We start from the raw sequence: 18520 nt of genomic DNA, 5'->3' as shown, positions 1-18520 counted from the left end.
GATCATCTGATGCAGCTAGATGGTGTGATCGATCCCACCTCCACTAGTCTATAAAACCAGACTGGTGCAAAGCAGACAACGTGCCTCCGACCGCAGTTAAATTACAAAAAATCTGTTTCAGTCAATGCTGTAGTTAAACTTTATTAAGCTAGAATTATAATTCCATGCCTTACAACCTAATGTCATCTAAACAACTCACGATTTATTTATTGCAGTTTTTTTTAGCAATTTTAGCACCACTAGTCAAAATTGGTAAACCCACTAAAAACGTTAAAACCCTATGTAAGTATGAAGGTAAGAAATGGCAATTTCATAATAAAGCAGAGGATGTTAAACTGTCCTGTATCGTTTATATGTGCTCATGCTCAAAAACATCTGAATAAAACTGCTAAAACTACAACTATCACCATCAAATTAATCTGAGGACTCTTAATCTGTGCCGTCATCATCTTGTGTCTAAATACTTTCTGCCCCAAAAAACCGGCACCTAAAAGCAACCCTAACCCAGCAAAGAGACAAGGCAATGGCCAGCATGGTCAGCTTCCTCTCTCTAAACCCCCAAACATTTTTTCCAACCACAAATATCTTCCAGCTTTATTGGTGATAAAACTGCAACAAATAAACAATTAGGGACGACGCTCAAGAATAATAAAAAAAAAAAACAAAGACTAAACATTGTGAACATCAGTTGTTTTCCTTCATCGAGAACACACCCTGCAGAGATGTTTTTTCTCAAACATGCCATTTAGATATCTTTGACATCTCAGCATTATCTTGTGTGGAAGTGCGTTGTTGCTGCTGTGTGCTGCAAATTAAAAAAATTATCTCATAAAAATAAAATCAACAAGATATGAAGTCATCCTGCTGCAGCGGGGATGCAGTTTACATCCTACCAGTTAGGATTCTGAATTATGATTATTAATAAATTGTGTTGGAAGACTGTGGCTCTGTGTGGCAACTTCAGCTGCAATGTGGCAAACAAAAATGGACCTGCAGAGGATAGTGAGGGAAGCTGAGAACGTTGCTGCTACACGCCCCTGGCGGACACCTAGAATATTGTCACATCCTCTCCATAAACTGTCTGAACTGCTGCCATCAGGCAGATACCACATAGAACCTCAAGGATACTAAACAGGTTTCGCAGCACACAGTTAAAGTATTGAAACGTGTTAGTATGTACTTTTTTTTTCACGCTTGTGTTTCTGTATTTTTTGTTTCTATTGAATTTTTCACACTAATCTGTTGATAAACCCAGAGAAACACCATCTCCTTTTGTTATACTATGAAATGACAAATTGCTTTCATGTTTCACTGAGTATCACTAGGAGCTATGCTTTAAAGCTTGTACTGAGCATACCAGATAATGAGTCACATTGTTCTGCTTTGTTGATTCCTCATATTATTCACTGTGTTAAACAAGCTGTCACCCTGCCTTTATATAGCTTAGGACTACAACACCCATAGATGTGCACATGTGACTTATAACAGCATTTCTCACACTGCTCTGTGTCTACAAACATGCTGTTCACTTTTTACTGCAGAGACCGGTTAAAGCAGGAAAAACAAAAGGACGCCCCACTGACAGGGAAAGCGTCAAATGGAACGTTTCTCTTTGTTAATTAGTATAAATGACTTGCACCATTATGTTTAACACGTCTCTTCAAGCACAGACATAAGGTAACACGGTGGGATCATCACACAATGTGACTGAAGATGGACAGAGCAGATTCTCCTTACCTGAGCAGATAACTTGTAACATTTATCAGATTCAGAGCAATAAAAATAAAAACAGTGACTACTTACCCTATTCTGAAAAAAGGATGCGTGAAAATGTGCCGTTGTTGCTGATATTGATATCAAACTAATTTCTTCTGAGCTAGGATTATGTAAATAAACTTTGTCCATTTTTGGCATCCCAACAGGCCTGTAAAAGCAGAAGAGAAGGCTTTATAGATACAGGTATTCAACTCTACTGTCTAACAGGGAAGTGGCTGCAAAACAGGGTCTAACTAACATTTTAAAGCAATGACAAAATGATTGGGATCTTCTTTTAGAAATTAGTGTGTCTAACATAAATAAAGCAGCCGTTTCAAGACAGTGTGGACTCTTGTTTTAACATAGATGCTCAAAAGGCTACCAGATAACAGGAAGGCTTTTCAGCGTTTAACCTCTGTGATGGAAGAAGCTGGATTTGGAAATGTTGATAAAGGTTTTGCTCTCCTTTACAACCTGAATGAGCCGTAGACAATGCTTAGAAAAGACAGTTTTGTTTTAAATAGCTTCTTATATTTCTGTGTTTCCCGACTTTATTTTAAAACACCCCACTGATCAATAAAATAGCTTCCAGTCTTCTTCATGGATTTAAATCTTCCACAACCAACATTGTTTCTGTCGGCAGGACATGGAAGCTCCCAAGCATGGTGCTTTAATTGACCTTTAATTTTGTTCTGGTCTGGCCGGTCAGGGCTGATCAGCCTGAAAATCCTCCAACTGTGGACAACTTCTTATTTCTCGTTGCATCTGTAGTACAGGGGTCAACAATTGTGAAAATAAAACTAACAGCGTCAGCAGGTTTGAACCATAGGAAGCGGTCCTTTGTTTAGTCTAGTGAAAGTAAAATGAGAGCCGACACCACTCAGTTACCATCTCCACATTGTTAATACACCATGGAAAGCACACCATAGACTCTTGATTTCCAACCTCACAGGCAGCCAGCAGCTGATAAGAAAATGGTATGGTATGAAAATCATGTGGTGTTTTAATGACTTTCCCTCCCACAGAAATCAGATGATGACATTTTCATCTTCAACTGAATTTAACTCTGTTCAGAACGTCCAAGTCAAGTCAATGTGTCTGCCACCTAGGAAAACTCTCAAGGACTTTTCCAGGCTTCATTCTTAGGATTTCCAGGAAACATTCAGAACTGATAAGTGGAACGTTTTGGGACAGGTCGGGACAGCTGAGTCCTTCCGGTGTGACCCCTGAATCCCCACCGTGGAAATGTAACCAATGTCTACACGGGTGTGCCTCCACTATCAGCTAGATATGCGATCTGAAAGGTTTATTGTAGTTGTGTTGGCTGTGCTTATAAATAACTGGTGCTTTTCCTGTGGAAGATCCAAAGATTAAAGAGAAAGAAATGCTTTGAACATCTTTATAATACAACAGATTGTCACATCAAACCATTTTACTTGACATGTCAGAACTGAAGTTGCTTACTGGTGGAGCCAATCACTGTACATTCAATACAGGAGATCAACTATGAATGAAAACAAGAAGCAAAACTATGACAAAATAAAGATGTTAAACTTTCAGAGAGATAAAATACTCACTGTTCATGAAAGTCTAGCATTGGAGGTTCAAATCGTATTGGTCGGCAGTTCCCTCGGTGTGGGGATGTGCTGTAAGAGATGGGAAGCTGTGACAGCAGCAAGAGCAAGCAAGCAACACGAATATCCATGCTTGGGTTTAGCTTAGAAAAAATCACAGAGACTAGATCAACAACAAACTCCTGGCTTTTTCTTTAATTAGGACATAAGGAGTGCAAAGGGGCCATTCACATCCGCGGCACACCATTTCCATTTCTAAAGTCTTCGCAAAACTTGGAAAAAGAAAAAAGGCGAGAATAAAAGAAAGAGCTCTCAGTGTCACTTTCAGAATGTGGCGCTTGTCAGAGAGGCATCAGCGTTTAAGGATTGGTTGCAAGCCGCCTGGCTGTAAAATTCACAGAACCTGTCCAGCAACAGGTGTTTTTGAACAATAGACAGGAAGGCAACTCCTCTTCTGCGGAGGGAGTAGACAACAGAAACGTGTAACATGAGCCTTTATGTAAATCACACGCAAAAGGAAGTTCATCAGGGAAGATGACGTGGCAGTCAGCCGAGCTTTGGCTCATTTAATAGGAGCTCAATGTCACAAGTTTATCTTGCCTTATAGATGACTAATTCATCTGTGACAAAGACTCACTATCCAAGGCAAATATTTGACCTAACCACGCTACTCTAATTATACCGTTTCACATTGTTCTTTAAAAAGTAACACCCTCGCTTTATATAGCTCATGTAATTCTGTTAACACCACCCTGGTGTCAGAAAATTGGCTGGAGATCCATTTCACCTTTTTACTACCAAGCCTCTGCCCACAAGAACAGACAAAAGCAGGAGCATAGCTCTCCAATAGTCAGGATATTCCACGGCAGGATGGATTTATATCCCTTGGGAGACTGAATGTGCCAAGATTCAACGTCCCCTTGGGCTAAACCGTCACCTGCAGCTTGTTCTCGTTTTGGGGTTAAAAAAAAAAAAAAGAAGCTTTCAGCGGATCCTGGATGTGAATGCTACGCAGCGTTTCGCTCTGCGCTTCAGAGCTGATGTTGAATGTCAGCATGTAAAATGAGTCGTCTGGAAAGATCAACGGGGAAGGCATTAACTCCTCCTCTCTGAGCTGCAGTGTATTCATACCCCTAGACAAACAAACTTTTATGCATTTTAGTTATTTTTGGGTTCATACTTTGTTGAACCACCTTTTACTGCAGCTGCAAGGTTGGTATATCTCTGCCAGCTTTGGACAGCGAGAAATAATATATTTTTTCCCCAATCCTTCTTTGCAAAACAACTGAAGCTTAGTCTTATTGTCTTTATACATGTACATTGTGGTCTGGACTTTGACTGGGCCATTCTAACACATGAACATGATTTGAATTAAGCAATTCCACTTAAGCTCTGGCTGTATGTTTAACAGATTTCCATCCTAAATTACCCTGCATTTAGTTCCGCCCATCTTTCCGTAACTGCTGAGTGACTTCTGAGGGTAGTCGGTGGACTGGATTTTATTTTAGGGTATCAGAGTAATGAGTATATTTTACATATTTATTTTTGTTCCACTTCACAATTGTGTGCTCCTTTGTTTTGGTCTATCACATGAGATCCACATAAAATACATTGAAGTTCCTGGTTGTAATGGAACATAATGTACTAGTAGTATAACAACTTTTGCAAGGCAGGGTTGGTATGCCTTGTGTCGGAGGCTCCTTAGGAAGATGAGTGCATAAAAAGAAATATGCATATTATATGTGAAGTGTATTAATTCCTGAGGAAGAGAGATCAGAAAAACTAAAAATTCTACACACACAGTGTAGTAAAAGAGGAAGTGTTGCGTTTCAAAAAAGAAAAACTAAACACACCTCTGTCAGTACTCATGCTATGATTCCGCAAGATAATGTCTTTATGGACCTTGATCATAGCAAGAAAACACTAAAACCTGCCTGCATGCTGCACATGGCTCAAACACACGTGTGAAAGATACATGCAGAGCATCTGTAGATGCAGTGGCTGCAGACCACAAAGCAGAAACATGATGCCACAAGTCAGCTAAGTTTGACAAGCTTCCTGCTAGCCATGGAGAGGTGTTTTCATGTTTAAGCATTTCTCTGTCCGCTAGGCACACAGCCCCATCGTAACTAATCACCCTCAGGAGACGTACACTGCAACAAAAAAAATCTAAATCAGAGCAGAATCCAAGTGTAAAGAGACTCACTGTAATTCAAACAGTGTATAAGTGTGGGATGTTAAAACGGACACTAGAAAGCAAACTTTCCTAAAGTACTCTACTATCTGCCATCCCTGTGTACACAGTCAGTGCAGTTAAAGATCCTGCCAGTATAACCTGTGGGACGGTGCAAACTGACATCCCAAGTCTGCCCTGCTAGACTCTTTCTGAGAAGAGGAGAACTCGCTGTGCTTCGACCAAACAGGCAACAACCCACATGTCACCAAAAACTTGTGGTTTACTGAAGCAAATGGTGCCAAGCAAACCTAACAAAATGTACCATTTTTAACTTGAGAGTTGCCCCATATGGTAGCAGTTCGCTATTCAGAACATCTCGTCTCTGCACTACTACAACAGCAGCTCTTTTTTCAACATGGTCCTGTTAGACTTGTTAAAATGGGGGAATAATCAAGTGTACAGCATGCACCCTTTAAAACATTTGTTTACTTTGTAGCAACTAATCACCACTGCATGCAATCCATAGAAATTTGCAAGTTCATACAAGAACATCCCTACGATCACCGCCTGCAAACACACGTTTCAAGTCTACCACGGTGCTCAGACGTTACATCCAGTCATCATGGGTTTAACCTCATGCATTGGGATCTTAATGGTCTATTTGAACTGGGGGGCGGGGGGGTTTCCAGGGTTGAACAAACTTCAAACCAACATGTTGAATTATTTTTTAAAATAAGAACTGACGAGACAAATTTAAATTTAGACTGTATTTTCCCTAATCCACAGGATCAAAGATATACATACACTGATATTTGGGTAAGGCTCCCTTAGCTAGCTGCACCTCATCCAGTCACAATGATCTCACAAAGTTAAAAAGTGTGTGGCAATTTCACCACGCCTCTTGTCACAGTCGGAGCTCATTTAAATTGGTTGATTTTCTGTCCAGGACACACCTTTCAAGCAGTTCTTCCGCAAGCTTGATAAACTGCTTTATCTGTTCTAAAACATATTTAAATGCGCTTGCGATCACGGTCTTGTTGGGAACTCCCACAGATAACAAAAGAAATGGTCAGAATGATACAGAAACAGTCCAGGAACCAACAAGGGTCAAATCTACCATGAACTGAAGCTGAAGGAACACCAGTTTCTCTGTCCATTATGATAAATTTCAAATCCCTATAGTGTGAGAGAACATGGAGGTCCCTGCTCCAACAATGAAACCTCCAAGCTTGGCTGCCTACATGGACAAGAACTAACAGTCTGCTAGAAAATGATTTTATAGTCAGAGAAGAGAAGTGAACTATTCAGTCAGAGTAAGAAGTATGTGTTGAGGAGCCGAGGCAAGTCTTTCAAATGTACAAACACTGTTCCAACTTTCAAGTGTGGTGGTGGCAGCATTATGCTGTGGGGCTCTTTTGCTGTCAGTCATCCAGGTGCATTGCACCACGTGGATAGAATATAAAAGAGTACCTCCAAATTCAGCAACTTCATCCCAAACCAAAAGATAGAGGATTAAAACTTTGACATAAGTAGGTCTTCCCAATAGGACAATGACCCACAAACACATCAGAACTGGCTTTGGAGAGAATAAAGCAGACTAACATGTTAGAATGACTCCGACCGCATCTGTTCTGAAATGCAGACTCAATAAAGTTCAATAAATTTTTGTGCATCCAGTTCTTGTTTTTAAAGCTTAAACACATTTTTACAAGTAAAAATAAAGCAAAAAGACAAAGACATGCCTTACCTCTGTTGATGATATAAACTAAAATCAATATCAGACTCTGCCTGCAAGACCAGAATCACACAGGAAGTAATTGTCAATACATAATCCATATGCAAATTATTTTATGAGTTAACTAAGGGTTTCTCATTCAGTTTATCATTGCGCTATATTAGGGCTGCACAATATTGCTAAAAGATGCGACATTGTTGGTAAATTTAGCCATCAAAATATGACTTGCACTGTGGGTTTAGCCTGTTAAGTGCCGAGGGGTTTTAGAGCAATTTCCAGCTGAAATTACATACCTGAAATAAATCAAGTATAGCTCCACAGTTATAAGATCTACATGCAAACCTTTGGTACCTGTGTAAAGGTAAAACAAAAAAATATTTTTCAAGTGGACCCACAATTGCAACTGTTACTATGTCTGATTTATTTGTGATTAAAAAAACTCAATCAAAAACAAAAAACGGGCATCCCTCCGCTCATCCCGTCATCGGGCTTAACAGGTTATGGCAAACGGAAACCAGATAACGGGTGGTCTGTCCCACTTCTGGAGAAAATAAAACGGGATATTTCCATCTCAAACACAGCTTTATTGAAAAATGCCTTCCGTTTTGGCACTGAAAGAGCTTGAGTGTCCTTTTTTTTTTTATGAAATTGCCACCTCACCTTCTAAAACTTTTTTAAGCTGCATTATACAAAGGTTGCCACCAAATATATAGCAGATATAAAGAGTTTGAATGAATGGTACTTAAATAATGAGATAACACTCTATGCAGTCCAAGCAATTCTTTGCGACATGCATGTTGTGTAACCTAATATTGTGATGGCGACAGATTTTTGACATATTGTGCAGCCCTACTCTACATTACCTGAAGTGTTCAGATATAACAGAAATACATCGATGAAAATAAAAAGGCCTTACCTGTAAAAGGCTTCCCTCACCAAAATGTAGAACCTCTAGAATTGTGTCTGACTGAATGAATGCTGTAAAATCAACAGAAAACACCTGATTAGCTTTTTTGCAACACCATCATAGAAAAACAAAAGCAGCTTTCATTTCAGTACATTTTCCAGGTATGAAATCTAATAAATGGGTAATAAAGGTGTTTTCGTAAAGTTTGTGCTCAAAATGACATGCCCAAATTTAATTGAGTTTTTCTCAGCAATTACAAAGCATATTTAAATAGCCTTGGTATCAAATTAAAGCTAACACTAAGGATATTATATCTGAAGTGTAAATATCACAGTAGCTGCTACTGTTTCAGAGATAATGAGGATGTAACAGAAAAAAAGGAAGATTTTTTTCCCTCCCCAGAAGTTTTTCTGCATTGTACAGTATATAAACCTTTTAGAAATATCATGAATATGGCTACAAACTTTTGAAAATCCTACATCCACTTGTGGACATAACAAGGGCAAAGATTTATGCAGCTGAGGTAAACTAGAGCACAGTTACAGAGGTTTTAGTAAAGACACACCTAGGCATTTTACCCATTGCCACAGTATAGCACATGTTGGCACCATTTACAAAAAAGGTTGCTTTTACTTGGAAAACTTTTTTTTACATGTTCAAAATGGTTCATTTTAACATTCTTTTTTTTAATTACCGACATTTTCTATTTTTAGCAAAATACTGAAAAACTGCTCTCTTTTGCTCCAACTGCAGCACATTCACAGACAAGCTGCTTTACACAGAGCAATAACCCGAGTTTGGTTGGTCTAAATTGCATAAACGACGCCTCCTTTTAATCCATAGAGCCAACAGAATCAGATAATACCAAACACATTGATGTCAGTCCCACCGATCACCAGGAGTAGAAAGACGAAGATTTGTGACGCAGACTGAGTGAATGTTACGTTCTTACAATCAAGTCCGTGTATCCGCAACCAGGAAATGTGCTAAAACCGCTTGCATAGAGCACTGGGAGATGTAGTTACTCTATAAATATGACAACAAAACAAAAGATTATACATCTGGGAGAGAATATTACGAAGGTAATAAAGTTTTTAAAAGTGACAATTCTGAACTTCTTTTGCTGCTGGTTGAGTAAATCCTGGGCGGATTGTGACAAAACTTATATTTTAGGAATCTATGAGGTCTCTGCGGTCTGCACATATGCTAATAGCAGAGGGCCTCACCTCAAAATGGTTTATATCAACTTTTAGCCAAGAGTCTGACATTTAAAGAACACCACACGTCTGTGTTTAACTAAGGGAACGTAGAGCAATGAACGTAGAAAAAAAAACAAAAAGTTAAATTCCTTCCCTGGCACCAAGGGATGAGTACCAAGAGGTTAAAAATCGTAAAAACAAACACACAAACATGGTGACATTTGCATCCCTCTGATTGTGCTGAAATAGCTGACATATTTAAACTTATTGGCAAAGCATCCAACATATAAATAGAAGAAGCAGATATGCGTTAAAATGCCAGTTTCAGGTTGGGTAGCACCTGCAGACAGAGCTACAATTCATGTGAAAAGCAGAATTAGACGTCATGTAAAAAAAGATTCCTGGAGCCACTCATATTTCATTATTTACAAATTGTCTGCTCACTGCCAGGTATAATTCCTTGTAAAGATCATTAAAAGCCCTCTCAAATTTGGCAAAAGACAGGAGAACATTCATGCTTCATATCTGTTCACAGACGGAGAACCTTTGGCTTCAGCTGGAGGTTTGTAACCGAGGACCGCCCCTCTGAACAATTACAGTGCTCGTCTATTTCTGGGTGTTATAAGGTGTCGGGTTGTGAAAAAAGGTAGTAAATCCTCTACAATCACCCTGCTATCAACAAACCTTTAGAGAATCGGACATCTCTGATTTCACCTGCCATGTGTTTCCTAAAACTATGAATCCACACGTTTGCAGAGACTAAAACTCCACTCTGCAGGTCAGACGTTTTTAGTCTGCTGAGTGGTTTTCCATATGACACCATAAACGACACCACAGTTTCCACTTCAAGTTTAACCTTTTGCTTACATATGTATGTCTGAATAAGCTGCAACATTCAGTAAACATTTTCTGACACGAAAACATGATTTTATCGAACAAACCTCACAAACCATCAATGTCATGACTAATGGCTTGATGTGGCATTCCTAAATAACTTTACAAACAGTGCATCAAGTGTGTGTGTGTGTGTGTGTGTGTGTGTGTGTGTGTGAGCTTTTAAAAATTGCAAAAACCTGCAAACTGTTAACTTTAGTAGATGTGTATTCTATATTTTGCTTAGTCTGTGTATCAAACCTAATCAATATAAATGTTACAGATAACAGAAGTGCAATTATCATGTTTACATTTTTTGTAATAATATTGTGAAAGTGGTATTTTTACTCAAGGTTATCATACTGTGAGAATCTCATACCAGCCTATGTCTGGAGGTATTTGGCTGAGAGTCTAAACCCACAATGGGTTCAACAAAACCAGGAGAGCACAAATATAAATGCTTTGTAAGAGTAGTCAACTTACAAAATAACAAATCTAAAAATGCACAGACCAATATTTGACGGCTGTTTGTCAGGTGCATTTGTAGTCTCTTCAGTAGTTTTTCCTCTTAAAACAGGTTTCATCTGGGTAATTACTCAGTTGGCCAGGTATCACCATACTGAGAGACAATTAAAACAATAGTGCTAAAGGACTTGGACTGTGTTGTGTTGGGTCAAGTTGGAAAAATCTACAGAACGGTCCCCTTTAGTTGGAATTCCTGAGTGGGAATGTTGGAGGTTCCTCAACAAACCCGACCTCAAAATCCAACATGGCCGCTTTGCACACAAAACGTCATGACTACTGATGCCACCAAAAAAAGTTTATATGCAGTTTTGAAGATTTATTCTGTTAAATCTTTCAGAGTACCAAACAACCTTCTTAGCTTGAACATTCTACAGTGTTTGAAAGTAAAACCTACAGAGAAATAAACTGATCATTTTGTTTTTTGTTAGTAGTAGTAAGGCTAGTAACTGAAAAATATCAATTAGCTTTATCCTCTGGTTTTCACCCTATAGGCAAAAAGGTTAAATTAGGTTTGATGTCATTCCCAGACCCAAATTTTAACTTTAGAGAGAAATAAAACAGTATTAGCCACCAGCAGCTGCTACAGGGTCACTCTAATTTGCTTCAGATTAAGATCAATATGCTGAAATCACCTTTTTGGCACTTGCTAGCTTCACATCACGGTTAGTTCATTTGCATTGCAAATAATGGTGCCAGCATTTCCTCAGAGTGGCAATAAAGTACCACAGTTTGAAAACCATGGATTTAAGCTGTCCATGTAGCCAAGGGTATGTGAAAGTTCACGCCCTGAAAGATCTAGATGTTGGGAGAGGTTTCTCTAGATTGTGGAAGCTTTGTAAATAATTATAGGGCACGTTTCAAAGTTCCCACAGCTGATGGTTGTCACCTGTCCGCCTGTCTCTGACCTGACGGGATCAGAAGGCATGATAGCAACCAGCCGCAGAACCCGCTGGCAAAATAACAACAGGGCTGTCATTTGGCCTGTGGGCAGATCCGTCCCAATCTGAACCCAGGAGAGGGTCAAGAATCAGAACGAAAAGCCACGTTTACAAGCTAAAGCTCTCTCACGGTCTCACTTCAGGCATTACTCCCCATAAGCTCCGGCATGAGGAAGTCACCTTCCTGCCGTACGAGGACTATTTTGCCAATCTGACATTCCTCTGCTTAAAGATCAGCTTTAAGCTAAAATTAGTGTTAGCCGTGGTGCTAACAGGCAGCTCTGTACATTGTCAGACTTCTCTAAGATGTAGAGTTAGCCTTATATGGGAGGTATGACAACAAGCAGTAAACGAAGCCAACGTCGTTCATAGGAGCGTTTAAAGGCCACTTACACACGAACAGTTAGCAACCCGTCGGTACTTCTTTCATTCTGAACTACGCTAATAAATACTACAGTCTACAATGAAGCCTCGTTGATGGCAATAAACAAACACATAACTGAATGTAGCGGGCTAGCCATGGAAAGGTTGGCCCGAGGAGGTAAGGCTAACCTTTACCAACACTTCACTGAAAATGTCTACGGAAGTTAGCGCTTGCTAACGCGGGCACAGCCAGCTAAGTTACAAACCTTGTTTATCTGCCCCCGCCGCGTGAATAAAAGCAATAAATAACATCCTGAAGACTCCGACACACGCCGCTCTTGTTCTGTGTGAGCAGCGGCAGCTCCGGGCTCTCTCTGGACTCGCCATGCTGCAGGTCTCTCTGGTGTTACAATAACAACCGAGCGAGTGTGCCGACAAGCCCGTGTAAAGCTCTGCTGCCTCTGTCAATCATAGCCGTGAGAGGAAAAACTGCAGGTCCACTGAGCGGCAGCAGCTAACCACTCACACAGGACCGTGGCCTCTTCTTCTACCCCCTCCTCCTCTTCCTCCTCTTCCGCTTCACGCCGCGTCACCGGTTGCTACAAGCAGCAACACATCAGCCCCCACCTCCCTCCTGAAGAACTGTTATGAACATTTTGTAAAATGGAAATTTTAGCTACTTTACGTAATAACAGTGACTTAATTGCCAGCATTCGAAAAAGCAGCAAGCAAAATACGTATGACTGCACACATTTTGTTATTAATTAAAGCTACTAGTCAGTCTTTTCACTATCGAACTCCCTCTAAAAAATTATTTGATCCATTCACAATATTTGACTGTCCGTTTTTTTTAGTTGTGATATTTTGCTGTAAAACCTAATTTAATCAAGATAAAAGCTAGCCGCCAAAAACTAGCTTCTATGCACATGCCTCTGGTGACATCACATAAGGCATAATGGTGCTCTATTTGTTCTTGGATGTCTGAGTTACTGGGAATTTGGCGGAAAAGCCCCAAATTCAGCATCCAATACAGCAGAGGTGCATATAAAACCTCATGAAAGTTGCAGTTATAATTTTAAGCACTTCTTATGGTTTGTGTTTCATTTCATCTTTAGCACATGAAGTGTTGTACAGCATCTGATAGTGAACATATTCCTGTAGTGTTTAAAATTGAAACACGCTCAAGTTCATTTGACGTCAATCCCAGTATCAAGATCTGCCTTTAAGACAAACTGATTTATAATTCAAGTACATTTGAATAATGATAATACGTTGCTTGCATCAAATTGCTGTAAATGTCCAATTAGAAATAGGTTGTCTTTGATGCACAGATTGAACAAATTTTTTAAAGCTTATTAGCCTTTTCATTTTTATTTGGTTTATTAAGCCACTTATCACATTTGCATTTGCAGGCAAAAAACATTTATTTGAAAATGGTCTGGTATTGGACTTGCAGTGAGTAAAAAGAGTCCAAAGAAAAAAACATTTAAACCCCAGAAAAACATTGTTCTATACCACTTTTAAAGATTACAAGACATTCAGTTTAAAAACAAGTTCTTTTTCACTTATGGTGTATGCATGAAGTTGCATATTGTGTTTTGTAGGTGGAGTTGCTACCATTAGAGGCCCATAATGGGAGAATGATTTTAAAGGCAAATTCAGTTGTCCATAAAGATGGTATAGAGACACATTTTGATGCTTAAGTCAGTGGTAAAGTTCAGAGGAAAAGGTTGTTCAAATACTAATGGGTCTCTTGTAGAAAAAGCAAACTACTAAAAGGTATACAAGAATGACTGTAAATTAAATAAACAGTCAAATCTTAAAGAAATTGTGCATGCATACTTAATAATAATACATTTTATTTAAAAGTGCCTTTCAGAGCGCTCAAGGACACGCAAACAACAACAGACAAACAGCATAACAACAATAAAACAAGATAAAAACAACTCACACAAAAAGTTACAAGGAACAGGCAATCACAATAAGTAAGCACTCTTGAACAGATGGGTTTTGAGTTTAGACTTAAACAAAGAAAGAGTGTTAGCATTGCGCATGTCCGAACGCAGAGAGTTCCAGAGTTTTGGAGCAGAGCAGGAGAAAGCTCTACTCCCCATGGTAGTGAGGCGGGCAGGAGGAACAGTGGAGTGAATGGAGGAGGAAGATCTAAGGATGCGGGAGGGAGTAGAAATGCGAAGGAGATCAGAAAGGTAGGGGGAGCGAGGCTGTAGGTAGCCTTGAATATATACAGAAGAATTTTAAATTGTATTCTAAATAAAACAGGGAGCCAGTGGAGCTGCTGTAAGACTGGGGTCATGTAATGAAAAGAGGGGGTTTTGGTAATAATGCGAGCAGCTGAATTCTGAACCACTTGAAGCCTATGGAGACACATGAGTCTGCCATCAGCCCACACCACAGTGAAGTGGAACTTTGTCGCCTTCAGCATATTCCAGCTCCTTCTTTAGAAACCTCATCTTGCATCAAAAGCTGGTTTAGTTTCACTCTGGTCTTGTGTGTATGTGGATACCCAAGTAACTTCTCTGCTTAACACCACCTACTTTTTCTCTCATGATGTGAATGGGCTCAGTTGCATGTTTCCCCAAAGCTGTCTATTGTTTATTAAGAAAGATAAAGACCAAGGATTCCTGTAAACTTCATTTATACATTCCTAAACCCTTCATGTTAGGATCTTACACGACATTTACACATATGGTCTTGTTTTGTAGTGCCTTGCAAAAATATTCATGCCTTTTCAACTTTTTCATATTTTGTCACATTACACCCCAAACTTCATTGTATCTCACTGAGATTTTATGTGACAGACCAACAGAAAATTAGTGTGTAATTGTAATATGGAATAAAAGCATGTGTTTTCTTTATAATCAAAAATCTGTAAAGTAACATGCATTTCTTTTCAGTTCCTTTAAAATCTGGTGTTGGCAATTAAAAATTCACCCCATTAGTCAAGAGAGCCCTTACACTCTAACACAATTTTATTAGCATAAATCCAGCTGTAGTTAACCCCAAGCCATGTAGAGGACACGACAAACATGTGGAAGAATGTTCACTGGTTACGTCAGAACAAAATTTAGCTTTCTTTTGCCTACATGCAAAAAACTATATGTGGGAAAAAACTAACACTGCACATAAACCTGAACACAGCCTTGCCATTGGGAAACATTGTGGTAGCAGCATCATTCTGTGGTAATGTTGTTCTCCTACTGAGAAAAAGTATGTATCCTTTTTTTTTATATACTTCTGGCTTATGCCCCTATCTTCCACTGGCCTAACACATCAAATTAAAATAAAAAAAACTTGAAAATTATGGTTGAAATATGACAAAAAGAAAACATGTTCAAGGGAAATTAATACTTTTGTTTTGCAAGGCACTATTTTTTTCAAGTTAATTGTTTATTCTATCAGTTATTTACCTCCCCGATTTGCAAATCTTTCTTTGGTTTAAACAAAATGTTAAAATTGCAAAAGCAGTGAACATTGAAATTGTCTAGCCTCAGGCAAATTATCAAGAGATATGCTTTGGTGAACACGCTGAAAATCGAAAATATGCAGATAGACATTTGTGTTTTTGTGTATGCAAAATAAAGCTAATGTAATAATTAATGTTTGGAAACTATAAATAAGAATAAAAGGATGAATGGATATAACATGAAGTCCATGAAGAGACTTAATGAAGAGTTCATGAAGTCCACAACATGTCTTGTTGTTATTTCCTGGTTTTAACTTTTGTACCAGCATACTGCAAATACAGTTTAGCTATAATTTTGGGTGAAACAAACCACAACGTCAGAGAGCACTTGGAGGATAACAAGATAACATATCACTTGTGCGATAAGAGGGACAAAGGTTGGCCGCTTCCTGCTATCTGCTTCACCTCCTCTTAATATTAATAACAATACCGTCAAAAGGTCCACTGAGATTCTGCTGTAATTCTAAATAATTTCCTCTGGATTCAGAACCCACCTCTTTTTTTAGCCACATGATCCAAGGTGACTATTTTTTGTTTTTGTGTGGTAAACAGCATTTAAGCAAAATGCTTTTCTAATTCCATATATACAGTGAAAAAAGACATTTAACAACATAGATCAAAAATAAGACCAGAACACTGATCTGCTTCTAAAGGTTACCATTTTTAATTACTTTAATATCAAATAGCATATATCACTTCAGATGATCAGTACAACTTTTTGTAGCTTATACAGTATCTAGTAGCTGTAAGAGGGATATCACCTACAGATGAATGGCTCTCCATATTGTTAAGTGATATGTTGCAAATGATGCAATGTTCAGGTTTGCTTATACAACTTCAACATTTTCTGCTTTGAGTATTTTGCTGATCCAGGGCACCATACAAATAATGTGATACATTAATTTAAACAGGACTAAACATATTATTAGAATAAAATGCCTGGTTTAAAGCTTATTTATGTCATGGCTTTAAAGATTTATGTCATGGCTTTAAAGAATCTTCTGCAGAGTCCATTATTTTATGCTTGTAAAAACAGTCTTCTATTCATATATATATACTGTCTTTAGATAATGTTATTACACAGCATAGGATACCCTTTCATTGCAATGCATATTGACACTTCAGCTGTATGGACTGGTCTGAGAAACCTGACTGCCTACAAGAGCCCCTCCACCCATCCTGAACAGAGTCGTCTCATGGCCAACCGTCTGCATGGCTTCTACTGCAGACATGACAAGAAGCTATTCACACCTCAAATCATCCCCTCTACATCCCATTCAGGAACAAATTCCTCCCACAAAGCAACCAACCGCCCACCATCAGATCCTCTGCCTGTACTAAAGATCTCCGAGGAAGAGGTAAAGAGGCTGTTTCAGCGCATGAAAACAAAGAAAGCTGGACGACCTGATAACGTCTCCCCATCATGTCTGAAAGCCTGCGCACATCAACTTGCTCCGACCTTCACAAGGATCTTCAACAAGTCACTGGAGAAATGTGAGGTCCCCTCCTGCCTCAAACGATCCACCATCATCCCGGTTCCCAAGAAACCCATCATCGTAGGATTAAATGACTACAGGCCTGTAGCCCTGACGTCTGTGGTCATGAAATCCTTTGAGCGGCTGGTGCTGAAGCACCTGAAAGACATCACAGGCCCCCTGCTGGACCCCCTGCAATTTGCTTACCGAGCAAACAGGTCGGCAGATGATGCCGTTAACTTAGGTCTACACTTCATCCTGCAACACCTCGACCACCCAGGGACGTACGCCAGGATCCTGTTTGTAGACTTCAGCTCGGCCTTCAACACCATCATACCAGACATCCTCCACCAGCAGCTCACCCAGCTCAACGTCCCAGCCTCCACCTGTCAGTGGATCAACAGCTTCCTGACAGACCAGCAGCAGCAGGTGAGACTGGGGAGCATCTTCTCCCGATCCAGATCAATAAGTACTGGTGCCCCCCAGGGGTGTGTTCTATCCCCACTCCTCTTCTCTCTGAGAATAAGACCAGAACACTGATCTGCTTCTAAAGGTTGCCATTTTTAATTACTTTAATATCAAATAGCATATATCACTTCAGATGATCAGTACAACTTTTTGTGGCTTATACAGTATCTAGTAGCTGTAAGAGTGATATAACCTACAGATGAATGGCTCTCCATATTGTTAAGTGATATGTTGCAAATGATGCAATGTTCAGGTTTGCTTATACAACTTCAACATTTTCTGCTTTGAGTATTTTGCTGATCCAGGGCATCATACAAATAATGTGATACATTAATTTAAACAGGACTAAACATATTATTAGAATAAAATGCCTGGTTTAAAGCTTATTTATGTCATGGCTTTAACGATTTATGTCATGGCTTTAAAGAATCTTCTGAAGAGTCCATTATTTTATGCTTGTAAAAACAGTCTTCTATTCATATATATACTGTCTTTAGATAATGTTATTACACAGCATAGGATACCCTTTCATTGCAATGCATATTGACACTTCAGCTGTATGGACTGGTCTGAGAAACCTGACTGCCTACAAGAGCCCCTCCACCCATCCTGAACAGAGTCGTCTCATGGCCAACCGTCTGAATGGCTTCTACTGCAGACATGACAAGAAGCTATTCACACCTCAAATCATCCCCTCTACATCCCATTCAGGAACAAATTCCTCCCACAAAGCAACCAACCGCCCACCATCAGATCCTCTGCCTGTACTAAAGATCTCAGAGGAAGAGGTAAAGAGGCAGTTTCAGCGCATGAAAACAAAGAAAGCTGGACGACCTGATAACGTCTCCCCATCATGTCTGAAAGCCTGCGCACATCAACTTGCTCCGACCTTCACAAGGATCTTCAACAAGTCACTGGAGAAATGTGAGGTCCCCTCCTGCCTCAAACGATCCACCATCATCCCGGTTCCCAAGAAACCCACCATCGTAGGATTAAATGACTACAGGCCTGTAGCCCTGACGTCTGTGGTCATGAAATCCTTTGAGCG

At 39.5% G+C, this 18520-nt stretch overlaps 1 protein-coding gene across 1 annotated transcript in view; it reads right to left on the bottom strand.

The window, feature by feature from the left end:
• The window catches only part of tmem131 (transmembrane protein 131), a gene marked incomplete at its 5' end in the record, with an annotated part of 41911 nt that extends 29398 nt beyond the window's left edge, over positions 1 to 12513 (bottom strand). Inside the window, 5 exons of the mRNA XM_047375804.1 lie at positions 1804 to 1924; positions 3333 to 3401; positions 7253 to 7293; positions 8157 to 8218; positions 12312 to 12513. Coding sequence (XP_047231760.1) covers positions 1804 to 1924; positions 3333 to 3401; positions 7253 to 7293; positions 8157 to 8218; positions 12312 to 12513 — 495 coding nt within the window. The remainder of the gene's footprint in view (positions 1 to 1803; positions 1925 to 3332; positions 3402 to 7252; positions 7294 to 8156; positions 8219 to 12311) is intronic.
• Positions 12514 to 18520: the final 6007 nt, after the last annotated feature.

The sequence above is a fragment of the Girardinichthys multiradiatus genome, chromosome 9 (assembly GCF_021462225.1).
Source record: "Girardinichthys multiradiatus isolate DD_20200921_A chromosome 9, DD_fGirMul_XY1, whole genome shotgun sequence".
NCBI lineage: Eukaryota > Metazoa > Chordata > Actinopteri > Cyprinodontiformes > Goodeidae > Girardinichthys > Girardinichthys multiradiatus.
Note: the sequence above shows the minus strand (reverse complement) of the source record. Positions and strands in the feature narration are given on the sequence as shown.